Raw genomic sequence first — 27,551 nt, forward strand, 5'->3', positions numbered from 1 at the left:
GATCGCCAGGGAATTCCCAATGCATGTCATCATTATCTTAAATACAGTGTGGCTTTTCGCAGGATTTTTTTTAGGACACCTGTCCATTTTTCCAGGCTTAGTTTAGTTAAAACTAAATAATATAATCCACAAACCCACTTCATGAATAAACTGCAGTTCACTCTAATGCTCTGGAAAAACACATACAATGCTGACCCGCCTGTTAGTTCTTTTGTGGTTTGGAGCTTCCACTCTCAGGAGGTATCCAGAAGTGCAGGTGACATGACCACGTGAGGGATCCAGTGACAAACTGAGTATTAAATAGTAGTACAAAATAATTTCTTATTTCTATTTTTTATTTTATGCATTTCTTATTATAGATAAATAGAAGTTCTTGCACTCTCTTCACACGACGAATGGCCTTGTCTTATGTATCACCTGAGATGTGGGTACCCTATTTGAGAGACCACAGGTCTAGAGTGATGGTTCTTAAACTTTGGTTTGCAGTCCTCTTTCACTGGCTCCCAAATGGGGTCCTGGAATCTGCATTGTAACAAACACTCTGGGTAATCCTCATGCAGATCATTTGTGCTTGGGATCCTTGGGACAAGCCTGACTCCCTGGAATCAGTATTCTTTTGGCCAAATAGAGGGCCTGCCTCTGTGCGATCAAGAGCTTAGTCCTGGAAATTCCGCTACCCCATTGCTATGAAGGGCTAGAGTAAGCCTCTTGCACTAGGACTGAGCCAAGAGTGGGACCTGGCAATCAGACTGGTAGGCTGGCCAATGTCTGCTTACACTGTGAGTCTGGTGGAGTGTCAGGGGCCAAACAATCATGGCAGCAACTCCTTCTGAGAGGAGTGGCATATAATAAGGACTACAAATTCCTGTTGCTCCTTTGACAGTAGAGCACAGTTCCTATGAGTAACTGAGATTCAATGTTTTTCAGATATATGGGGCTTCATTCTATTATGGAAGCCCAGGAAATTGGGAGAGTTCATTCAAAATGAGTACTATCCCTGAATCCACCTTTAAAAATTATTTAGAAAAGATAAACAATAATGATCATCATCCTCATTATCATGAATTTCATCGTTATCATCAATAATTTTAACACTTGACAGTTTACAAAGGACTTTTTTTTAAACCTATGAGGTAGATATTTACCCTTTCCTTTTAAAGCTGTGCAAACTGAGGCTCACACCAGTGTTCCAGGTCACACAGGTCATCAATAGTGAGGCCCACATACTACCCAAAGCAATCTACAGATTTAATGTGATTCCTACCAAATTACCCACGATATTTTTCACAGAAATAGAACAAATAATCCTAAGATTCATATGGAACCATAAAAGAGTCGCCAGAGTCGCCAAAGCAATCCTGAAGAAAAAGAACAAAGCAGGAGGCATAACCCTCCCAAACTTCAGACAATACTGCAAAGCTACAGTAATCAAAATCAGCGTGGTATTGGCACAAAAACAGACATATGGATCAATGGAACAGAATAGAGAGTCCAGAAATAAACCCACACACCTACAGTCAATTAATCTTCGACAAAGGAGGCAAGACAGTCTCTTGGGAAAAAGTCTCTTCAGCAAGTGGTGCTGGGAAAGCTGGACAGCTGCATGTAAATCAATGAAGTTAGAGCTCACCCTCACACCATACACAAAATTCATCTTAAAATGGCTTAAAGACTTAAACATAAGACATGACACCATAAAACTCCTAGAAGAGAACATGGGCAAAACATTCTCTGACATAAATCATACCAATGTTCTCTTAGGTCAGTCTCCCAAGGCAATAGAAATAAAAACAAAAAATAAATAAATGGGACCTAATCAAACTTACAAGCTTTTGCACAGCAAAGAAAACCATACACAAAATGAAAAGACAACCTACAGAATAGGAGAAAATATTTGCAAATGATGTGACCAACAGGGGCTTAATTTCCAAAATATACAAACAGCTCATACAACTAAACAACAAAAAACCAAACAACCCTATCCAAAAATGGGCAGAAGACCTAAATAGACATTTCTCCAAAGAAGACATAAAGATGGCCAATAGGCACATGAAAAGATGCTCGACATCACTAATTATCAGAGAAATGCAAATCAAAACTACAATGAGGTACCACATCACACCAGTCAGAATGGCCATCATTAAAAAGTCTACAAATAACAAATGCTGGAGAGGATGTGGAGAAAAGGGAACACTCCTACACTGTTGGTGCAGCCACTGTGTAAAACAGTATGGAGGTTCCTCAGAAAACTAAAAATAGAATTACCACATGATGCAGCAATCTCACTTCTGGGTGTATATCTGGACAAAACTATAATTCAAAAAGATACATGCACCCCTATGTTCATAGCAGCACTATTCACAATAGCCAAGACACGGAAACAACCTAAATGTCCATTGACAGATGAATGGATAAAGAAGATGCGGTACATATATACAATGGAATACTACTGAGCCATAAAAAAGAACAAAATAATGCCATTTGCAGCAAAATGGATGGACCTAGAGATTATCATACTAAGTAAGCCAGAAAGAGAAAGACAAACACCATATATCATCACTCATATGTGGAATCTAAAATATGACACAAATGAACATATCTATGAAACAGAAACAGAATCACGGACATAGAGAAAAGACTGGTGTTTGCCAAGGGGAAGGGGGTTGGGGGAGGGATGGAGTGGGAGGTTGGGGTTAGCAGATGTAACCTTTTATATATGGAATGGATAAACAACAAGGTTCTACTGTATAGCACAGAGAACTATATTCAATACCCTATGATAAACCATAATGGAAAAGGATATTTTAAAAAAAGAATGTATATATATGTATAACTGAATCACTTTGCTATACAGCAGTAATTAACACAACATTGTAAATCAACTATACTTCAATAAAAAAATTAAAAAACAAAACAAAACAGCAAGGCCCAGATTGAAGTCCAGTCAAGTGTCTGCAAGTATCCTCTCCTACACCATAGCTACCTGAAAACCAGGAGGCCTAATTTTCACAGGGGATGGTTTTCCTTTTTCCCAGGGATTGCTCAAGAAAAAATCTGGTAGTTTTGTCTGATAGAGACAAAACTCAATAGATACACAAAGTGATGATAATGGATGCAGCACATGCAAGATTTTCCTAGCAGTCATTCAGAAAACAATGATAAGGACATTATCAAAAGTGGTATATTTTCTCCAAAGAGCTCAAAGTGCTTTTGTATTGTTTTCAAAATAGGTTTCATTATTATCCCTACTTTGGCAATGAGTCTTCTTCTATGTCAAAGTGTGGTTCTTCCTCTTATCATTGCTGGCTTGCACAGATTTTATTGCTTGAGATATCTGCTCACACTGTTCTTAATGACCACGCTTTGCTTATTGACACTAGGAGGGTGACTACCATCTGTACCAACACCATCAGAACTGCACAGAAATCTTCATTTTATATACTGTGATGCTAGTGTTTGAGGGGGGGAAAAAAACAAGAACAAAGCAGATAATCGTGAGAAACAGTGAGAAGGAAAGAAGAAGTTTCTGTTAAATGATGAGTATAGATTAGAAGGTACATTTTCACTCAGTTATTGAAGCCCCCTTGGAGCCAATCTCTTCTGGGTTGTTACAAAGCAGTACACAAATCCCACTTATACAGAATATGACTACATCCTAGTTACAGAGAGAGACAAAGCACAGGTTGTTAACACTTGGTCATCTAGGTGAAGGGTATTTGGATGCTCATTATTCTTTCAATTTTTCTATGGGTTTGAAATTTTTTGAAACAAAAAATAAAATTTTTAAAAGCATCATAAAATTTAAAAATAACAATAAATTGGAAAGCATTTCCAACACACATGATACAAAAATTGCTAATATTCTTAAATACAAAGTGCTCTCGCTGATAATAATAATAATAAAAACCCTTGACATAGACAAAAGGACATCAATAGAATACTCACAGAGCTAGAAATGCAAATAACCAGTAAATAGGTGAAAAATATTTAATCTCACTGGTAAACAAGAATTAAATTATATATTACTGTTTTTCTTAACAAATTAGCAAAACATGTCATTTAAAACACCCTAACACTCAGTGCTGATGAGGGGGCTGAAAGATGGGCGTACTTTTATACTACTGGTGGGAGGTATAAGTTGTCACAAAGTTCTTAAAGGAGGTTTTTCAACGTATGTGAGAAGATTTTTTAAATTGTTATTTTTTAGTTTAGTAGTTTGTATCTTAGGAATTTATCCTAGGATATAAGGAGAGATACACATGGACCTCTGTATAAGTTTGTTCATTTCAGTGTTATATTTAGTAGCAATAAACTTGGAAATACCTTAAATGTTAACAGTAACAATGATTAAATCTGCAACACATCTGTGTATTATATAGCTATTAAAACCGATATTGTCCAAGACATTTTCATGACATGGAAAAATTCTCACAGAATATGTTGAGGGGAAAAAAGGGGGATGCAAAATTGTATCTCAATTCAAATTCACTTTTTTAAAAAAAGTAATTAATTTATTTATTTTTGGCTGCGTTGGGTCTTCATTGCTGCACACGGGCTTTTCTCTAGTTGCAGTGAACAGGGGCTACTCTTTGTTGTGGTGCACGGGCTTCACATTGCAGTGGCTTCTCTTGTGGAGCACAGGCTCTAGGCACTTGGGCTTCAGTAGTTGTGGCATGCCCGCTCAGTAGTTGTGGCTCTCAGGCTCTAGAGCGCAGGCTCAGTAGTTGTGGCGCACACAGGGCAGGTTGATTTGTTAGTTGTTCCATGGCATGTGGGATCTTCCTGGACCAGGGCTCGAACCAGTGTCCCCTACACTGGCAGGCAGATTCTTAACCACTACGCCACCAGGGAAGTCCCCAAATTCACTTCTAAATACATAATCTACAGAGGTAAAAGGATTTGTAAGAAATACACTAAGAGAGTTTCACTTCTAGGAAGATGGTATAGACATACTTTCCCCTATTCCTTCTGATAAATACAATTAAAACCCCTGGATGTTATATATAAAACAAACTTAAGAAGACTCTGAAAGGTGGAGAGAAGGGGAGGACATGATTGTGAGGTCCCTGGATTTTCCGCTTGCCTCATCTATCCCATATCTGACCTATTTTATTTTCATTTCCTCTGAAGAAGTTCTCTTAACATTTCTTGCAAGACAAGTTGCTGGTGACCAATTCTCTTAGTTTTTGTTTGAGAACATCCTTGTTTCTTCTTCACTTTCGAAGATAATTTCGCTGGATACAGAATTACAGGTTGGCGGGATTTTTCTTTCCACACTTCAAATATTTTACCTCACTCTCTTCTTGCTTGTGTGGTTTATGAAGAGAAGTTTGATATAATTCTTATCCTTGTTCTTCTACAGGTAAGTTTTTTCCCCAGTCTTCAAGATTTTCTCTTTGTCCTTGGTTTTCCATAGTTTGAATATGATTTGTCTAGGTGTGTTTTTTTTTGGTATTTATCCTCCCTGGTACTCTCTGAGCTTCCTGGGTGTATGGTTTAGCATCTGTCATTAATTTTGGAAAATTCTTAGCCATTATTACTCAAATATTTCTTCTGCTCCTTTCTTCTTTTTCTGATATTCTCAACATGTGTATGTTACACCATTTATAGTTGTCCCACAGTTCCTGAACATTCTGTTCTGCTTTAATTTTTTTTCTCCTTGCATTACATTTTTGGAGTTTATATTGACATTTCTTTAAGCTCACTGATTCTTTCCTTGGCCATGCCCAGTCTGTTAATAAGACCATCAAAGGCATCCTTCATTTCTGACAATATTTTTTATTTCTAACATTTCCTTTTGATTCTTTTTGGAGCTTCAACCTCTCTGCTTACATTACCCATCTGTTCTTGTATATTGTCCACTTTTTCCCATTAGTGTCTTTAGCATATTAATCATAGTTGTTTTTAATTCCTGGTCTGATAATTCCAAAATCTCTGTCATATCTGAATCTGATTCTAATGCTTGCTTTGTCTCCTCAGACTGTTTTTTTTTTTTGCCTTTTAGCATGGCTTGTCATTTTTTGTTGGAAGCTGGACATGATGTATTATGTAATAGGAACTGAGGTAAGTAGGCATTTAGTGTGAAGTAAGTAGGCCTTTATCTGGCCAGGAGTTATGTCGTATTTACTGTCTGCTGTAACTGTAGATGTCTGAGGCTTCAATTTCCCCAGCTATCTTTGTTTTTGTCCCCCCTATTGTTTCTGGGTTTCCCTAGAAACTCCTTCCTAAATAGAATCTGAGACTTGTGGTTCTTTCACCTGTAATCCTCTGTATGTAGAGGCTCTGTGGATGTAGTATGTGCTGGGGAGAAACATGCAATAATCCTGTGATTAGGTCTCATTCTTTTGGAGGGTCTGTGCCCCTGTTACCATCACAAGTTTTTCTCAGCATTTTCCCCCCCTTAGGTGAGACAGGAAGACTAGAGGGAGCTGGAGTTAGCTAATTGCCCTTCTTCAGGTCAGATAAGGCTTTGATAAAACAGTTTTCCCTGAGACCTAGCTTTCATTATAGAGAACAGAACAAAGAACAGAACTTGGAGTATTCTCTTCCTTTTTCCCTGCTGGAAGCAGGAGGGGATTTTTCTCTGATCTTCACAGAGAATACAAGGTGGGGCTCCTAGAGGTAAAACTCATGGAAGTGTGGGTCGTCCGCCATCCTAAGACTTGGCCCCTCAGAGTTTTTAACTCTCAAGGGAATCCACAATGAGCCTCCAGAAATTTGTGGACTAGAATTTAAGTGCTCTTCCCAGTACTGGCTCCAGCAGCGGGTTTCTGCTCTTGGGCTTTATCCACCTCTTTCTCCAGTTTTGAAGGCAGCAGTTTGCCCTGTGATCTCAATTCTTTGATGTATCTAAGAAGAGTTGTTTTTCTGATTCTTCAGCTTTCTTGCTGAGGACTGGAGCGATAACGTCCAAGCTCTTTACATGTTGGAATGAAACCAGAGTCCATAAATTGCTTTTTAATTGTAATTTTACAAAAGTGGGCATCACAATAGAATCAAGAAAGTGAGTCATTGGTTGTTGAGTTTAATTGACCTTAATTATGTTGACCATCTTAAAGAACTGGAACCTGCTTTAAAGTTAAAATTAAGACCTACATTACAGACATATACACATTCTTACAACTTTATTTTGTTTGCACATTGCTATCCCATGGAACTCCTCACTGCTTAACAAGGAAGACCTTTAACCACCTTTGATCCTTAAGTCTCTGCAATTATATAAAATAGCAGAAGTTTAAAGAGTATAATGATGGGGACTTCCCTGGTGGTGCAGTGGTTAAGAATCTGCCTGCCGATGGGTTCGACATGGGTTCGAGCCCTGGTCCGGGAAGATCCCACATGCCACGGAGCAACTAAGCCCATGCACCACAACTACTGAGCCTGCGCTCTAGAGCCCGGGAGCTACAACTACTGAGCCCACGTGTCACAACTACTGAAGCCCGCATGCCTAGAGCCCGTGCTCTGCAACAAGAGAAGCCACCGCAATGAGAAGCCCACACACCACAAGGAAGAGTAGCCCCCGCTCGCCCCAACTAGAGAAAGCCCTCACGCAGCAACAAAGACCCAATGCAGCCAAAAATAAATAAATAAATAAATTTATGAAAAAAAAATAATACTAAAAAAAATAAATGAAGAATATAAGGATGAACTGCTTAGGGATCAGCATTTTGAATATATTTAACATTGGCTATATTGTGACTTAATTTTATTTAACAAAATACAGCATATTGTATTTTTTTAATTGAGAAGCATTTTATAGAGTAGTAATTCTGTCAATTGTGCGTCATATAAACTCAGCCAGAGATAGAGCTTTTTATTCATGCTATAATGGTCATTATCAGACTAGGAAGTTCTGATGCTTAATAAACAACTGCAGTTTTATAGTGGTAAAAATGCTAAAGTTGGTCAAATTTATTGTAATTACCAATAGAATATTTCCCATAAAATGTAATTTAACTAGGAAGCATTGTTTTTAAGTTACAATTTGTGAAGCTTTTATGATAGCAAATTTGACTTTAATTTTTTTTTTTAAACTTAGGTTGCTTCCAGCTGTCATTGATCAGAAATCCTTTATTTTCCCTCTGGAATCTGAGGGGAAACTTTGGCAACCCCCAAGACAGCACAGTTCATTTCCACATGCCTTTCCAAGAGTAAAGGTAGGAAGAGAGAAATCCATAGAGACAGAAAGTGGATTGGTGGTTGCCAGCGGCTGGAAGGAGGACGGGGGGAGAGTGGGGAATGACGTCTAATGGTTGTCAAGTGTCTTTGGGGGAGGATGAAATGTTCTGGAATTAAACAGTGGTGATGGCTGCACAACTCTGTGAATCTACTAAACACCATTGAATTATACACTTTGAAAGGGCGAAATTAAAGTTTATGAATTATATCTCCATAAAGCTGTTAGAAAAGAATTTTTTTTTCAAGAGCAAAGGTGGGCAATTGTGTTCTAAATGAGAAAACATGCCATTGTTGTTTCAGATATGTTCATGGCATGGTCAATTTTTATGACAACAGAGCTTTCTTTGAAGTTAAGTTTCCAGGTGGCAAGGAATAGAGCCCAAGAGGTTTCTGGCTTTTGGTTATGCTTTCAATTTGATTCCTGTTTCCTTCCTGACTCCCCCAAAGTGATAACAGCTCACTTCTTCTGGGTACCAGGTGCTATTTTCAGTGCTTTGGGAACATTAACTTGTTTAATCTTCAGAATAATTCTAGAAGGAGATGTTATTATTATCTTCATTTTATTGATGAAGAAGCCAAGATTCCGAAATGTTAAATAAGTTGCCCAAGAGAACGCAGCTAGTGTCAGAGCCAGGATCATGATCCCAGAAATGTAGGGATCCAGGGCTGTGCTCTTAACCACCGTGATGCCCTTTTTCAAGTAATAGCTTTATTGAGATACAATTTATATCCCATAAAATTCACCCTTTTAAGAGGTTTTTAGTATATTCACAGAGTTGTGCCATCATCACATGGTACCCTTTTTACAATTGTTTGTATTAGTTCTAGGTACTTTGGTAGGAAGCATCTTTGCCGTGGACATCTTTGTTGCAAGCATTTCCACCACAAGCATTTTTGCCGCATAACTAATTGGCCATAAGGCAATTTTGCTATAAGAGATAAAATAACAAAAAATAAAGAGGGACATTAACAAGGACATAAAGAAGCATGAGAAATGAATAACAAAATTTAAATGACTTTTTTGCAAAATACAAAATATTTGAATACATTTAAAATGTGGGTAGATCATGGCACTACTGTGCAAATGACCAATTTTATTTTGTGGGTTTTACCTAAGCACTTGTCTTTCAAGTCTTTCGTTCATAGTATTGTATACATATTTTTGTTTGTTTGTTGACTCGTCTCCTTGTTTGGCATTGCGCTTTTTCTTTTTCACTGACATTTCGTCTGTCATTAAGAGAGGTATCAGTTTCCAAATACTAGGGTGCGTGTTTGTACCTGAGCTTTGCGTTGCCCTGTGAAAGCCGCTAAGCTGTGTTCTATGCTTGGCGTATTTGTTACATGTCCGCTGATAGATGTTCCAAAGTTCTATGCGAAACATGGCTTCAACTCTGCACCTTCAAGGCCTTCAGTCTCTTTCTCTTTCCAGGTAGTGTGCTTCAAAATAAGAAACCAGCTCTTGGGGCAAATCATCATCGATCAGCTTGATAAAGCCATCAATAATGACTAATGCATTTCAACCAGTGGAAACGAAACTGTCAAATCAAAAACTGTCAACCAGTTATCTTATCTTTCATGGCAGAATTGCCTTTTGGCCAATTAGTTATGCAGCAAAGATGTTTGCAGCAAAAATGCTTACAGCAAAGATGTGTACAGCAAAGATACTTATGATGAGAATACCTTGTATTTTCCTTTATTACATTTGCCAAAATTTGTAACTAGATATTGAGTTATACGATTCTTTAAAAAATGCCTGACTTCCCACTAGATTATAAGCTTAATGAGGGCAGGATCCAGGTCAGTTTGTAATGCCAGGTTACTCTCAACAAATGTTTGTTGAATGAATAAATGAAACCGCCACAGTGACTTCTAATGGTGTGCTCATCCCCATATAAAATATTAATCCAGGATCCTCTGCACTCTCAAAGCAGCCCACTCCTACGTTTATCACTGCACTTGTCACATTGGGTTCCTTCAGCCACTATCTGTGGAGTACTTCCTGTGTGCCAAGGACTGTTAGAGGCACACTGGGATGAACAATTCAGACCAGGCCCCCCACTCTCACAGAGCTTACATTCTAGGGGGGCGGAGATAGACCATCAATAAGAAAATACCAGGTAATAATAAAGGCTCTCACAAAAAACAAAAACAAAAACAGAGTGCTGGCATAAAAGGAGCTTAAACTTCTCATCTTCCTTACTATTAAGCCTCTGCTTTCATTAAATGTTTACTTTGCCAAGAATCTCAGGAGGGCCAGAGTTGGTCCATAAGCGGAAGATTAGAGATCTCCAGGTTATAAAGACAATGAAATAAAATATATGAAATTAGGACTATTTTAGAACACATAGTTGCTATTATTATTCCAGGAAAAAAAAAAAAACTATGGCCAGAAATTTATTTTCGCAAAAGAGTTCTGAATCCTGGCAAATGATTATAAAGATAAGGGATCTTATGTGCCCCGTGTTCTTTTAAATACTGCGAGCAGGGGTGAGCTTCATTTAGAAAGGGGCATGGACTGTTTCCCACCCTGACTTTACCTTCAGGGCCTGGATCCCTATTGTTGTTTTATATCTAATATCAGTGACATCTGCTTAAAAATGCATAACTGCTGACACAAAGATAGCCCTAATTTTGCGCTGTAAAGTCAATGACAAACAGTGCTGTTTTGCCAGCTGTTCTGTAAGCCTACTACACCAACTTCAACGCTTGTATTATTGAGTAGCTGTGAAATCCAGCTGGGATATTACCACCTTTAATTGCCCACTGCCAACCTTTTAAACTAGGTAAACCCCAGTTGCTACTTTAAGCTCTTTCTCCAAAGTGAAGAAATTGTTTTTGGAATTCCATTTCACACCAAAAAACTAAAATGACAAATCATCTGGAGTTTCTCAGTTGCAATTAAGAATCACAATAAAGAATTGTTTATCAATTTCTTTTACATTTGAAAAAGCCATATTCTGATGGCTTTTCTTTATAATATAAAGAAAAGACTGGAGCTAAGGCTCCAAATCAACACCAGCCCAACCCTTCTTTTAGGCACCTTGGACTATAGGTGCACATGTACTCATAACAGTCAAGGAAAGGGTTTGAAATAACAAACGAAATAGATAAGAAGGAGGGAGGAAGAGGAGAAAACCTTTATAGGCCAAGAGAGTGTTTGATTTTCTTGTTGTGTTCGGCAAGCTAAGTCTGAAGGCAATTTCAAATAGAAGTTCCTAAACTGTTTAAACGCAAGGACCTACTTAGAAGCATAATACAATTTGTATGTTTGTGGAGCAGGGAAAAAAAACACATCTCATTGCTTGAGAGTTATTTTCCAAATGAATTCCATAAAATGGATGCTTTATCAATCAAAACAAATATAAAAATATATATTGTGATCTAATACGATACAGCAATGTACAAGATCTGTGTCTAAGATGGGAAGATTCTTTAATTTTGTGAATATGGATCTCACTGAGAAAGTGATTTTCAAAATTTGATAAAAACTAAAGTTTTGAGGATTTTTGCCATTATGAGGAATAACGTGGTGAGAGATAAAAGACAGAAAATGTCAGGGCAAGTAAGGGTTGCTTTACAGATTTTCACTGTGAGTTATATCTCACTTAATATTGGGTGGGAAAATTTTGCTGGTGAAATAGCGGGTGGATTTTACAGAATAAAGTGGGGAGAAGAGAATGCCTACAAGTAACCAACAAGCACTGTGATCTCTGTCTTCTCATTAGAATATAAGCTCCATGAGAGCAGAAACTTTAAAAACTATTTTTCCCTTTCTGTGGCTTCTTAAAACCTTCTTAGTATGAAAATATTCAAATAAACCAAAAATAGTGTATGAATAACTATTTCTCCTTCACCTAGATTTAACAATTGTTAACCTTTACCAGTTTTGCTCCATCTATTTTTTATTGAAATGTTTTAAAATACAGACATATAGACATTTCACCCCTTAATGCTTTAACATGTGTCTTTAAAAATGAACACATTCCTACTTAGCCACAATACCGTTATCACACCATTATAACATTACCATTATAACAATACTTCCTGAATGTAATAAATACTCAGGTCATATTCAGATTTCCCCTATTATCCTCCAAATGGCTTTTACTGGTCTTTTATCCAAACTTGGATCTGCTAAGATTTATACATTGTGTTTGATTATTTTATTTCTTAAGTCTCTATTAATCTAAAGCAGAGAGACTCTGTTTAGTTCATTACTGTAACCAGTGCCTAGACAGTGCCCAGCCTGGAGGAGGCTCTCAACAGATGGCAACACGATGGTCAGAAGTATGAGTTCACATCCCAGTTCTCTACCACCTACTATCTGTACTTTGGCAAGTCATTTAACCTCTCTGTGCCTCAGTTCCTCATCTGCAAAATGGGCTCTATGACACCCTGTTGTGAGGATAAATGAGTTAACATACGTGCATGTTTATAACAGTGCCCCATGCATGGTGAGTGCTATGTAAGTGTTCATTCTTCTTCTTATTTGTTGATGAATACTAGTCAACCTCAATTATGTACCTGATATGTACCAGGCAGTATTTTAGGCATCAGCCAAATTTCTCTACTCTCATGGGGCTTACATTCTAGTTGGGGTAAGGTAGTCGTTAGGAAAACAGAAAACAGTTTGAAAAGTAAACATATAGTATGTTAGTTGATGAGAGAAAAGTTAGGTTAGGAACATAGGGAGTGTTGGGATGATCTCACTTGGAAGGTGACACTTGAACAGAAATCTGATGGACATGAGGAAGCAAGTCATTTGGCAAATAAGTGGGGAAAGAGTGTTCCAGGCAGAGAAGACAGAACCTGAAAAGACCCTGAATTAGGAGTGTGAACAGCAAGGAAGCTAGAGAGGAATGTGCAAGGGGGAGAGAAGTAGGAACAGGGATAGGGACCAGATCTTGCAGACCATTGTAAGGACTGCGGAGATATGAGTGAGATGGGAGGCTTTTCACCAGGGGACCAATCGGATATGATTTGCAATTGACAAGGGTCACTCTGGCTGCCATGTGGAGAATGTGATGTAGAAGGGCAAGGGTGGAAGCAGGAAGACCATTCAGGAGCCTGTGTTAGCCATGATGATGAAATCATATCTCATCCTCACAACATTTCTGAAGGAAGGAATTATTGTTATCCCCATCTGACAGACGAGCATATCGAGGATGAGAGATGATAGTAATTTAAAACTAAGAAATAGTTTATTTATTCATTCAACAAACATTTGTTGAGAGTAACCTGGCATTACATTGCAATGGACAAACTGACATCGATCCTGCCCTCATTAAGCTTATAATCTAGTGGGAAGTCAGGCATTTTTTAAAAAATCATATAACTCAATATCTAGTTACAAATTTTGGCAAATGTAATAAAGGAAAACACAAGGCATTCTCATCATAAGCATCTTTGCTGTACACATCTTTGCTGTAAGCATTTTATTATTTGCTTAATCCCAGTTCCTTTTATTATTTGAACTGGGATTCAAACTCAGCTCTGTTTAACTTCAGAGTCCTGGCTTTTCCTCACCACTGTTAAAAATACGAAACCTTGAGCTCCCTCCCTGTGTTTGCCACAGGGAAATTTACAACTGGGGGAAAAAAAAAGAAAGCAGCTGAATAAATTCCTGATTTTTTCCACAAAAGGTCCTAACCATCCCCAGAATTATCCTCAGATATGTCCCTCTAAACGTCCCAAAGAAACTTCTCAATGCAATGCTCCTGATAAAAGTGACCTTTTCCATTTCTGATTTGTTGCAGTGATACTAATATGGCAACTGCGAAGCCACATTAGAATTATTTATAATACACTATTATACTCTATCATATGCAATGCTTTTTTACTGTAATTGGTTACCATTCAATTAGTTTATATATATAAAGAGGTTTATACTTTACAGTATAACTTATGGTTAGTGGAACAGGTGATTAAACATGGTATTTGGGGTTATTTCTATAAAAAATGGGCATCAAAAATAGGCCCTTAGCAGGGCAGGAATAAAGATGCAGACGTAGAGAATGGACTTGAGGACAGAGGGAGATCAGCTCGGTGCTTTGTGACCACCTAGAGGGGTGGGATAGGGAGGGTGGGAGGGAGACGCAAGAGGGAGGAGATATGGGGATATATGTATATGCATATAATCAGCTTCCTTGCAGCTGACTCACTTTGTTATAAAGCAGAAACTAACACACCATTGTAAAGCAATTATACTCCAATAAAGATGTTTTAAAAAAAATAGGCCCTTAGGACTATATCTTCTAATAACATTGTTTCTGTGAGAAGATTCAATTAGCTACATATTTATGACTTACAGCATCTTTTCCAGAAACATAAGCTATTTACTACAACTGCAAAGCATACTCAAAATTTATTATACGGTATTCCATGGTTCAATAACATTTCAAAGATGGCATCCCAAATTTCTCCTGCCTCTCTCCCTGGCTTACCAGGGGATGCTAACTTCTGGGCATTCAGGGAGCCCTCATTCCCTGGCCACCAACTCATGACAGTAGCTTGTAGCAAAAGAAGGGAGGTCACGGAATTAGCAATTGGCCCGTGTGCCATAAAAACAGGACAGAAAGTCACCTTTGGCACACACTACTGCTATAAGCTGATGACAGTGTATCCATGGCATATTGTAAGAATAACACAAACACAGTAAAACTAAAAAATGTCTTTCCTCACTGGTGTGCTGTTTCATGTCTTCAAATATTTTGATTTTAATGCTACTATGTGCTAGGTGCTGGAATGCAAATTTCAGTGCTGTAGGAGCTCACAGTCTGTAGGCAGGCATTCTACAGACAGAGTGGTGAGTGCAATATTAGAGGTTTGGCAAAAGTACTCTGGTAGGGCCAGGGGGATATGCCGAATGCCTGGGCTTTGTTGTAACCAGTAAGTACATCATCTCTAAAATCTGTTTCAAGCACAGCAATCTTTGACCTCTATGTCCTAGTCTGCCAGCTCACATAGTATGTTCTTCCAACAATTCTTCACTTCAGTAAGGACCTTCAATCCACTGACCTCTCATTATTTCACTATTTATCACTTTCATCTTATTGTACTTGCTTCCTTAGCTAGGGTAGACTGCATGATTGTGGCAGAAATTGTTAGTTCCCTACCCAGTATCCATTCCCTCATCTGTATTACTATAAACTGTGATTTTGTTCAGGATGGCATCATGCCGGGCGGAATAAGGGTCCTCATTTCTGAGCCTTCCTTGCAGCTAAGTATGACCATGTGTCCCAATTCTGTCCAGTGAGTACTGAGCAGCAGTCTCCTGGGGTTGGTTCTAGGGGATATTTTGCTTTCCAGATGAAAGGATATAGTAACAACTGGCATGTCCCTTCTCCCCTTTCCTCTTTCTTTCTCCCCTGAACACAGACATGACAACTGGAGTTGCAGCAAGCATCTTGCAACCACAAGGTGACAAGCGTAGGGAAAAAGGGCAATACTCTGAGGATGGTTAGGACAGAAAGGGGGAAAAGGACTGGACCCCAATGGCTTTCCTGAGCAGCTGATTTTTAGCTAGATATATGGGTGCCCAACATAAAGACTACATTTCCCAGCATCCCTTGCAGTTGGACATAGCTATACGACCAAGTAGTAATGGCTAATGAAATGTTAGGGGTGGGTATTGTGGGAAGTTTTCTGGAAACTGCCTTAAAAGATAGCTGACTTGTGCTCTTTGATCTTTTTCTTCCCCTTTCTCTACTCTGCTGCCTGGAATGGGGCTGTGTTGGCTGGAACTCTAGCAGCCATCTTAGACCAGGAGGAAGAGGCCCATACATTAGGGATAGCAGAATATTAAGCTGGAAGGAGCCTGGTCCCTAGTAACTTACTGAATTTCCAAACCAACCCTGACCAACCTATCTCTGGACTTCATATACATGAGAACAATAAATTCTGTCTTACTGAAGTAATAGTCTTCCAATTTTCAGTCACATACAGCAAACAGTCTTATTCTCATTACCGTTATCCTTCTCATTACCAAATTTAATTTTTCTATGTCTGGATTTATGGGTTTTTTTTTTTTCTTTAACTGGAGGTGAGATACGTATTTCAATTAGTGATCAGAAGTTCAGGCATTCTGAAGGTCATGCAGAGGATGGATTGGAGGTAAGGAGACCCATTGTAGGGGCCATTACAGAGGTCCATGTAATAATCAATGAGGGCACAAATCAAAGCAGTGCCTGTGGGGATTAGAGAGGAAGTAAAGGATAGATAGATCCTGATATATAGGAAGTTAAATCAAGAGTGTATCAACAAACATTTCATTGTAATGGGGCAGCATGTTATGATGGAAAGAGGCTTTTGAAGTCAGAGACATCAATACAATCCTGTCTCTCCACTTTTGGATTATATGACCTTGAGAAGTCCCTTAGCCGTTTGTCCTCATTAGTAAAGTAGCGATAACATCATATGCTCCCTCTTGCCATTTTAAGGGCTATAGGACGGCACTTGGATTATGACAACCCCCACATATTGTGGTGCAGAGCACAAAATAGGGGCTGAATAAATGTTAGCTCTCTCCCCCAACCTTCCTCTTGTTCTACAATTCAGCTACAGGAATCAGAACGTAGGACAGGCACATCGGAATGGAATTAAAGTCTTAAGGTTTTGTGAACCTGAGGCAGCTGGGCTTTTTAGAAGCAGCTTGGGGTTAAGTGATGCTGTGATTGTTGATCCCCTAGCCTAGCAGGGAGGTAAGAGGGAATATCATGAAGCAGAGAATGTTAGAATTCAAATAATAAATTAATGAATAATTAAATTTTAACTTCACTTTAATTTTAAATATAACTTGTTATTACGAAAATTTACCTTTGAATGGACACAAAAACAAAATGAAATCCATGTAACCATCACCCAACTTTAACAGTTGCCTTAATTTTACCATTCTTATTTCATCTGTTCCCTCCACTTTTCTCAGTGAAGTCTTTTAAAGCAAATCCCAGACATCATGTCATTTTACCTTTAAACACCTCAGATAATGACTTAAAAAAAAACAGAACTATTATCACATCTAACAAATTTAACAATGCATTAATACTGTATAATTCTCAGTCCATGTTCAGTTTTCCCCAATTGCTTTAAAATTGTTCTTCTCTTGTTTGTTTGAATCAGGATGTAAACAATGTCCACACACTGCATTTGTGTTTTTTTGTTGTTGTTTATTTTTTAAAGTTGAAGTATAGTTGATGTACAATGTAAGTTACAGGTGTACAATATAGTGATTCTCAATTTTTAAAGGTTATAGTCCCCATGTTGTACAATATCACACATTACATTTGCATCTCATTTTATCTATAGCAGTTTCCCTCATTTAAAAAAATGTCACTTATACACAACATTGTAAATCAACTGTACTTCAATTTTTTTAAATGTCACTTATTAAAGAACCCAGGTCATTTGTCCTACAGGTTCTCCACCCCCTTAGTCTGGATTGGCTGATTGCAATCTCATGGTGTCATTTTACACATTCCTCTGTCCCTAGTATTTCTTGTAAACTAGTAGTTTTATCTAGAAGCTTGATCAGATTCAGGTGACATCTTTTTGGTGGGACTACTTCACAGGTAGTGAGGTGTACTTCCTTTTATAGCATATCAGGAGGTCATTTCTTTTCTCTCTTTTAATGATGTTATTAAGATTGATCAGTGAGTCTGAGTATTACCAGTTTGATCTATCCTATATAAGTTCCTCACAACCGGGCTTCCCTGGGGGCTCTGTGGTTAAGAATCCGCCTGCCAGTGCAGGGGACGCGGGTTCAAGCCCTGGTCCGGGAAGATCCCGCACGCCGTGGAGCAACTGGTCCCATGCACCACAACTACTGAGTCTGCGCTCTAGAGCCCACAAGCCACAACTACTGAGCCCGCGTGCCACAACTACTGAGGCCCATGTGCCTAGAGCCTATGCTCCACAACAGGAGAGGCCACCACAATGAGAAACCCGCACACTGCAACAAAGAGTGGCCCCTACTCGCCGCAACTAGAGAAAGCCCGCGCACAGCAGCAAAGACCCAGTGTAGCCAAAAATAAACAAATAAATAAATTAATTAAAATAATAATAATAATAATAAAATTCCCCACAACCTTTCACCTAATGATATTAGCAAAAACTGATATTTACCTAATTATTTCATTAGGGATTACAAAGTCATAATTTTATTTATATATTTATTGGTAATTTTATAATTCTATCATTCCTTCCGCATTTATTAGCTTCTCTGAAGAACTTTCCCTTAGCAACTCTTTGGTGAATCTGAAAAACAGATTTTCAGGAAAAGCGGGATAAATGTATGATTCTTTCTTTGATCTATCTACTTTCAGATTAATTTATCAATTAAGTTTTTTTGGGGAAGGGGGAAATATTATTAAGAACTATGGATTTTTATATATTTGAAGTGTTTCAATGCATTACATTATTATTTGGGGGCCTGTAGGATCCTAAGTAGTACTTTATCATTTGAGATACTTAACACACATTAGTCACTTAAATCTCACAAACAACTCCATGTAGGTAGGTATTACTACCCAGTTTTAACAAATGAAAAATCTAGATCATATAGCTTGAACTAGGACTTGGTATCTACTGTTCTTTCAAATAAATATAATAATGGTTGAAAGACTCAGAGCATTAAAGGTGACTGGATTCTTTTTCTTTTTTTTGGTTTTGAGAGTAAACAGCAGATACCTTTAACCAGTGGGAATATGATATTAACCAACATACACTTTAGAAGGCATTACTTGTAGTGGGACTTCCCTAGAGGCGCAGTGGTTAAGAATCTACCTGCCAGTGCGGGGGACACGGGCTCGATCCCTGGTCCGGCAAGATCCCACATGCCGCGGAGCAATTGGGCCTGTGCGCCACAACTACTGAGCCTGCGCTCTAGAGCCCGCGAGCCACAACTACTGAGCCTGCGTGCCACAACTACTGAAGCCCGTGTACCTAGAGCCCGTGCTCTGCCACAAGAGAAGCCACCACAATGAGAAGCCTGCACACCACAACAAAGAGTAGCCCCCGCTTACTGCAACTAGAGAAAGCCCACGTGCGGCAACAAAGACCCAACACAGCCAAAAAAATTTTTTAATTAAAAAAAAATAATAAAAAATAAATAAATAAATAATAAAATTGAATTTTAAAAAAGAAGGCATTACTTGTAGCAAACACTGTTGAGAATAATGTTATGCTGATAATACTGTAACTTAGTAAATAGCTTGTCTCAACTTTGTTTGTGAAGCATTTCAATTTTGATTACTCTGTGTGGGATCTACTGCTCAGATGTATGTCATTTTATGGTCTGCCCATGTCTGGGGAGCTGGCATTACACGCTGCCTAGTGTTTTTAATTCAGAACTTCTTCTAAAAGAAACCTTAGCCTCTTATGTTCAAGCCCTAGTTTTAATAGCATAAGCTATTTCCTTCTTATATCGCTTTGTGGGCATAGTAATAAAATAAATACCACAAAATCACTGATGAGATGAAAATTGAGCTCCCTGCTTCTGTGCAGCCATGTAGGTAAAACAGTAATTGGCTCTGATAATAACTTTTGTTCTTACAAACCAAAGTCTAAATGAGAGTCACATTTGATATATCTGCTTGTAATTACTATCAAAAGGAGAGAATACAAAGTTTAGATTGTTTAGTCACTCAAGATAGATTAAATAAATTGCTGTCTTTTCTTGAACAATTTAAGAAAATTTTCTGGAATTATTTCTGATATTTATCTTACTGTTGGTAAGAAATGATCATCTTCCAGAGCATTGCTTTTATGCTTAATGGAATGATTAATTTTGTTTTTTTTTTTAAATCTATAATTATTTTTCTTGAAAAATCTTATTACTGGGTCTGACAATGTAGCTTATGCTCATAAATATTTCCCTATACATCTCTATAGATGGTTTGTAAGATAAATTTAGGTTATGAATGTATATGACAGTGATTTTCAGTGAGACCATTTGATATTTTTATATTATTTAAATGTAAGCTCTTAATATTTTTTAAAAGGGGAATTAAATCACATGTGCTACATATTGTTTTGGCATACACATGCTTTGGTGTCAAAAGAGAAAATATTAGAATATTAATAATTTTAAGGGATTTTTTCCATTGCTTTAGAAGCTGACTAATAAAGAATTGCTATTACAACCTATCATTTCTGTTGGATTTCTGTTTACATTTTGATTTCTTTCCAGAAATATCTGTGTCCAGTGCCACAGAAATGTAAAAATGGAAGGAAACAACTAGTTTTTAATGCCAGTTTTAACAATGATTCTGTATTTGATCATTTCCTTTCTATACCAGTCCCAAAGCCACATAAAGTTGACGGAGCATAATAAAACTAAGAAAATGGCTATGGTCCACTGGGCCAATGATCCCAGAATTCAAAAGTTCTAACAAAGCTTAGACATGATAGATGAAGTTATTGCCATCAGTTGTATACAGAATACACATTTAAAAAACACTCTAATTACAGAAACCACATCCAGCCAATATAATACATATTAGCAATTTCCCAATCCTTGATAGAATGGAAATTATTCTGAAAGTTTAATTAAGAAGGAAAAAATTATGTTCAGGTATTAATTTCAATAAAAGAGGCACTCAGCTTCCATGCAAAAACCCTGGAGTAGTGCTGTAAGTGTGGGTTACCCACAGAAGGAAAGCCACTTATAATTAGGCACTACATTATTTTTGTCACCACACAGACTTTAAAGAGAGGGAAGAGCTGTGCCTTATTTGTAACCTGTGTCCCTGCATGGGTTAAATAATGTGCACAATTGAGTGCAGTTATTTGGAGATTTGGTCTAAAAACTATTAAAAAAATAAAAAGAAGGTTTGGAGGCTGTGTTAAGAAATAACTTATCTAGACAGCATGCATTCCATAGGTGTTTTTGTAGTCTTCCCCTTCGCTTTGACCTCAGGCACAGGCCATGTATGAATGCTTAAGATCAAAGAGATTACTACAGCATGAGCTAATCTGTCTGGTTCCTATAACCATTTTAACAATTGCATCAGATCGCCCTCAGAACTAAGACACTCCATTGAAAGGAAATCAGTGTTTTTAATTGCTCACACCTCCTTTTAAAAAAGTCACAAAGACCACATATTGTATGATTTCACTTATAAGAAATATCCAGAATGGGCACATCCAAGAGAGAGAAAGTCGATTAGCAGTTGCCAGGCTCTGGGAAGACGAGGGGATGAGCACTGATTGTTAATGGGTATGAGGTTTCTTTTTGGGTAATGAAAACGTTCTGGATTTGAGGTAGGGGAGATGGTTGTATAACATTGTGAATATGCTAAAACCCACTAAATTTAAAAGTCACAAAAGACTTCAGAAACTGTTGGTACTACCATATTCCTTAAGTATCAATTTACCTCTTAGCGTCAAATAATAGAAAGCAAAACATGGGAGGGGGAGATTGGGGGGTTGATAGTCCTTCAAGAGACAGACTGTCAAGTCTAATGTCGCATTTTGCAAATAAAGAAACTGGCTTCCAAAGAGGGGAAGTAACTTACCCAAGGTCACACACAGGCAGTAGAGCAAGACTGGAACCTAGGTCTCTGGTCACCCATCCAGTGCCCCTTCCCCCCTGCCACTGTGCTGCCTATTCTGGTGGTTCAAATTTAAGCATCTCAGCAGTAACTCATTTGAATTATTTTAAATGAGGAACACGTGGTTCAAATGAGATGTTTGTTTCTTTTTTCTAAGGAGAGCATGTATTTTTCCTATAGATAGCAAAAGCTCTGCGAAGGAGTGGATAAGTTTGTTGTGGTAAATTTACCAAGTCCAAACTGAGATTTACCTGTAAATGTCCCTCGAGGAAAGGGGACACATTAACAGACCAAGGGAGCCCTCTACCTGCATAGTCGTAGTATAGATTTCATTGGCAAAATTCTTGACCTGGAAAGCTAAAAATACATCGAGACCAGGTATTCTATCCTTTGTCCACCTTGGTTGGCTTCTAGCAGTATTTTTGAGAAAATGAATGGCGTCTGCAGATGGATTTTTATGAGTAACAGGATACACAGAGGAAAATCTGCAGAAAATTCCTTTTCTGTGAATAAAAGACTAATTAGTCACCTAAATAAAAGACCCAAAGATATACTTTTTTTTTCCAGTGAGAATTACATTAGAATAATTATTCTCAAAGAACTTTAGACTCCTTTGAGGATATAAAATGTTAGTAGGCAGTCTTGTTCTTCTGGCATGAAAGTTTCATTGTTTCTTTGTTTCAGCGAAAGACAGGGTTGAATATAAAAATCATGCAGGATCCTGAAAACATCCACCACAGAGCTGCTGTAAATGCGACCTATGGAATCAGTTTGCCATATATTAATCAAAGAAAAGCATGTGTAAGTAATGAGTTGTTTTAATAAGCTCTTTTTTTTTTTTAGAGTTAAAAGTCATTTTTTAGTAGTATAAGATACAATGTAGATTTTTAAGTGAGAATTTGGATCCTTTTGTCCTTAGAATTTTTTGGAGATGAAAAGGAGTGGCTTTCATTCTGTTTGTAATTAGAAATGATGAAGAAAATGTAAACCTCTTTTTAAGAGATCTATTTATAGCTCTTTCAAATTTTTGTTTTATCTGATATCCCTAAATAAGCTAGTACCATAATTTTAACAAGAGAAAGTAATTTAACAACAAAAAGAATACAGAGATGTTAAATATTTTATCTCTTGTACAGGCTTCTCCTAGAAAAAGCAAAAGAAAACAACAGCAAAGCACGAGCTTCAATGGTGTATACTCACACAATATGCAAAATTTTAAGAATATTATTCTAAATCTGAAGAAAGTAGGGATTAATCCTTTATGTCAGCAAAATGATGAGAAGGAAAAATAATGACACGGAGACTGACATTAAGGGGTCTCAGAGTCTGTGCCTATTTTTGCCATTGACTTGCTGCTGAGTGTCCCAAAGCAAGGACTGTACTCTTTCTGTGTTGCAGGGTTTTCTTAGGAGAATCAAGAGTAGTGCTTCATTTTATTTAGAAAATTATTTTATTTGAGATCATTTCTAATATTGAAAACAATTACTAAAGTGATATTTATACATTTTTAAATACATTTTTTAACCTTTGGCTTCTCTCAAAAGCTCTTAAATGTATCCTTCAGTGAAATCAAAACTAAAAACAAGATTAATTTTAGAATTAAATTGCAAAACCATTTCTAACCAGCATAACAGTCTGTTAGATTAATCTTCCAAATTTCCTATGGAGACATTTTCAACTGCCTACTTCATTCATGTAACCCTGAAATATATTTTCAGTTTCTTTATATGTGCTTTATGTTATTTTAACAGGGTTGGTTTAAGAGCACTTTATAGTCTAAGAAATAACCAGAAAGTTAGATATTTTTATTCCTGCTGAAACTTTATTTAATATGTCACTGTGAATAATGTGAAAGGGTTTTTATCTGCTTCCCGTGAGCCCAAAGCCCTTGAAATAAAAATATTATTTCTCTGGCCGTACAGACAGAAGCAGATTTCTCTTTTGTTGTTGTTGGTTTTCCCCTTCAATCTAGAATTAATATTGGCTTAGCTGGTGGAGCGCTGAGGCTTTGTAGCCCAAGGCAACTGCAGCATTTCATGCAAACTTTTTCCGATGAGTATTGAAGTTTGAAAAGGCATACCTCTAGATTTAGGGGGATTAAGCTTTGCTTTAATGAATCTGAGTAAAGATTCTGACATAAATAGGGAATTCAAAATTATATCTGAAATTTGGAGCAGAATCTTCGTTATTTATTATATATTTTTTCAAATTCCCAAATAGGATGAGTGCCTTGGATATTGTACCCCTGTCCTTTGAACACAGAGGATTTGGGAAAGCACTTGGCCTTGTATGACACAGATAATGTATACTCATTTATTGTATTTAAGATCCGTTTTTCCCCATGAAACTTGACTCTATAAAAATCTACACCAGAGCACTTTAAAATGTATGTACGTTATGTACATCTTGCCCAAACTATTGGCATTTCAATCAAAATAGTTGACCCTATCATTTTATGTTGATATATGTATATGTGATGGTACTAAGTGAAAAACATGTTTTCATTTTAGATTTGTAAAACAAGCATTGTGCAAAAAATCCTGTGAAAGAAATATTCCAGTGTTTGGCTTTAAACAATCATGTGGAATATTTGGGAATAAATACAGTTGTGATTTACCACTTATAAAAATGTTTTTGAAAGCACTTGCCCAAACTGAAGCAATGTGTCTAGTGTTGTGATGTACAGTTAATTAGAAAAGCAGCATCAGGGCTAATTGCTTTTTATAACTACTCTAAACACTCAAAGGGGATTATTATTTGGCTGCTGAGGGCCATGTGTTTCCTTACTTCTTATGAAACTTGAACAGCTTGTCAAAAGCCTGTAAATAACCTTAGACATTTTTGACAAAGAAAAGTTGAATTTGTTGCTAATTTACATTACTAGTTCTCAGAAACTGGTATTTTCTCCATTTTATGAAGAGGTGTATCCTTTCTGAAAATATGGGCTTATAAAGATTTTAGTGCATTGAAAACACAGATACTACACACACACACACACACACACACACACACACACACACACACCACAAAACTGCCTTCAGAATTGTATATCCTGTAACTCTCTTGTGTAAAAGCAATTTACAAAAAAAAGTATTAAAAGTGAAAGTCACTGAGTTTTTCAATATCTTAAATCTGCCAAATTAGAAACAAAAACAAAAACCCTCTAACATGTTCTTGAGTAGAGCCTTATAGGTTTGGATAGACAAGAAGAAATCTCTGATACATTCATACTTACTCACTGACATTTAGTTCCAGTTAGACTTTCTAATGCAACACGTTAAAAGAGCTACAGAAAATTTGACTTTGATTTATTTTTTTTAAATAAGAAGGGTTTCTTAAAAGGCTTGAAACATGTATCTGTTACCATGAATTTTAAAAGAACGATTATGGATGCATAATAAAAAAGCCAAACAAAACATTGCTCTGAATTGCTGCACAAATAACTCTGATTATAACTGTTATGACCTAGAAAAGAATCATAAAAACATTCTTCTTTTTGGCAACATATGAGTTGCTGTAGAATTATACCAGTTCTTTGGTCCCACTTTCCAAATAAATAAATATATAATGCAATGTAAACTTAGAATCTTTTATTTATTCATGAGGTTGAATTTAATACTTTTATGATTTCTAGATTTTATGAGTCATATGTTATGCAGCGTTTTTCACTAACTTAGTTGGGTAGCAACCATACTTCACAAATCATAGTTTCAGTCTTTACTGTTTCACTTGGGGTGTACGTAGTAATCTCTCTCACTGAAAGCACATTCATTTCTGAAGTGATAAAGTAATGGAAAGTGAGGCAATTGTGTTAGTGTCAAATGCTTAGAAGAAGCACCAGAAGTAAGAGGTGGGGGTAAGTAGCAAGGGGGGAGAAAGAAGGACGATTTCACAACATGATTGTGTTTTAAGCCCATGCATATGGCCACAATTACAGTCACAACATAATTTGGCAACAGTAGCAGAATTAGATTTAAACAAATTGATGTTACACTGCAGTAATTCAGAATGAGCTTGTTGCATTTATAAACCATAACAAGAAGCAGAGTGAATTAATAAGCGCTTCTTGTCACTAAAAATAAAAAAGGGAATAATTGCTGAGATGGAGTTAACTTAACAGATGACTTAGTCAGCATCCTTTCAGCCTAGATACGGGAAAGTGAAGGTCACCCCCATCTTGGATGACAAAGAGGGAACATTTTGTTGGTAAACAAATTAATCTTTTGAAAGGTCGCCATTTGTTTTAAGTTTTTATCCAGTTCTTGTCATCTGGAATCAGAGACTGACTGTCATTTCACTAGGCAGGGGTGCAGTTGAAGCAGACAAAGCTGCTTCTGTACATATCAGCATTCCTTGACAAAACCCGGTGCCTGATTGTGATGCTATGGGCTGCTGGTTTACAGCTGTCTCCGGACAAGAATGGAGGCCCACCCCTGAATTCCAATAAGATGGGCCTGCATATTCCGCCTGCTGTAAGCTGGCCCTCTGCCCACAAGTAAAATGTATTGCAGTCCAAGCCAGCAATTATCTCTTTTACTTCCTTCTGTGCTGCTTCTGTTCCTTTTTTCCAAAAACAGATGTGGGTATTCACTCAAGTTCTGCATCTATTCTTTCTCACACCTGCCAGGGCAGAATTTTGACAGAGGTAGGGTTTGAGGGAGCCAGCAGACAACAATCAGACAGAATTTCTCTGAGAACAGTTTAAAAAGAAAATGTTGATTTTTCAGGAAATGCAGAGTCAGCATCTTGGTCCCCCTCCCTTTCCCCAGGAGCATTTGGTAAATTAAATTAGTTGAACAAAAGGAAATAGCTTTAAAGTCATTCAGAAATGCCATATCCTACTTATGACACATAGTCATTACCCAAGGACTGTGATGGCATGTACCACATCCCCGTTTCTGTCATCAAAGGGAGCTTTCTCTTCAGGTTGTCTGGAAAGAGTTTTCAAGAAAACAATGACTTTTCATGTTTTTCTTGACTACAGCCTACTCCGCCAACGTGGTGGCGGTAGAAGTGGTGTACTGCCTTTGGATGTTGTCACTACTGAGAATTTTAGTTCTGCTTTGGTTTGGAGTGCTGGGAAAGCTGAAGAAAATGATATGGCAAATGTCATTGGCTCATGTCCGGTTCTCTCACAGAAGCCCATCTGGGAGTGGGGAGAGGCAACAGAGGCCATACCTTCATCAGATACATTCTCTGACTTCTTCAGAATGCTGTATTTCCCGAGTTTCTGTGCTGAGATCCTGTCTGCGTTCCCAAACCAACTCCATGCCAAACTGCAACCACTTTTTAGCTGGGAGCATCATGATTCTGGGTCAGACTGCCTGGTGTGGACTTCAACTAGAAAGGGAACCTCCCCCAAAACGGCCTCCATTTCCTCATGTGGACAACGTCCATAATAAGAGTATCTCATAGGATTATATTGAGATTTAAATGAGATAATTCAAAGCACTTAGCAAAGGTCCTGGTACAAATAAGGGCTCTGAAAATATTAGTTATGACTACTGGCAATCTTCACATATTGTATTATGCCATGTTTTATACAGCCATTTAAAACTTACATTATTGTAGGGGTTGAGGGGGAAAACCAAAGTATTACTGAGGTCCCTTCCAGGGATTCTATTTAATATTTCACGTGATGATGCCCTCTTTCCCATAATGATATGAGGACAGGGACCTTGTTGTCTGGACCGTTTGTCTGTTTTTCACATCCTCCACTGCACCAAGCAGTGTTTTGCACATAATAGAAGAGGACTAATTGGTCTCATCCATCCAATCCCTGCACTGAAGCTATGTTACCTGATGCCAAGTCTAGAAGTGAAGTAG

The 27,551-nt window shown here is 37.6% G+C and overlaps 1 protein-coding gene across 1 annotated transcript in view; it reads left to right on the forward strand.

Annotated features, from left to right (window-relative positions):
- The window catches only part of IQCH (IQ motif containing H), a 221,912-nt gene that overhangs the window by 11,924 nt on the left and 182,437 nt on the right, over positions 1-27,551 (forward strand). The window contains 2 exon segments of the mRNA XM_082449136.1: positions 8,039-8,156; positions 22,410-22,526. Of these exon segments, the coding sequence (XP_082305262.1) occupies positions 8,039-8,156; positions 22,410-22,526 (235 nt within the window).

The sequence above is a fragment of the Balaenoptera physalus genome (assembly GCF_965194825.1).
Source record: "Balaenoptera physalus genome assembly, chromosome: 2".
In the NCBI taxonomy this organism is placed as follows: Eukaryota; Metazoa; Chordata; class Mammalia; order Artiodactyla; family Balaenopteridae; genus Balaenoptera; species Balaenoptera physalus.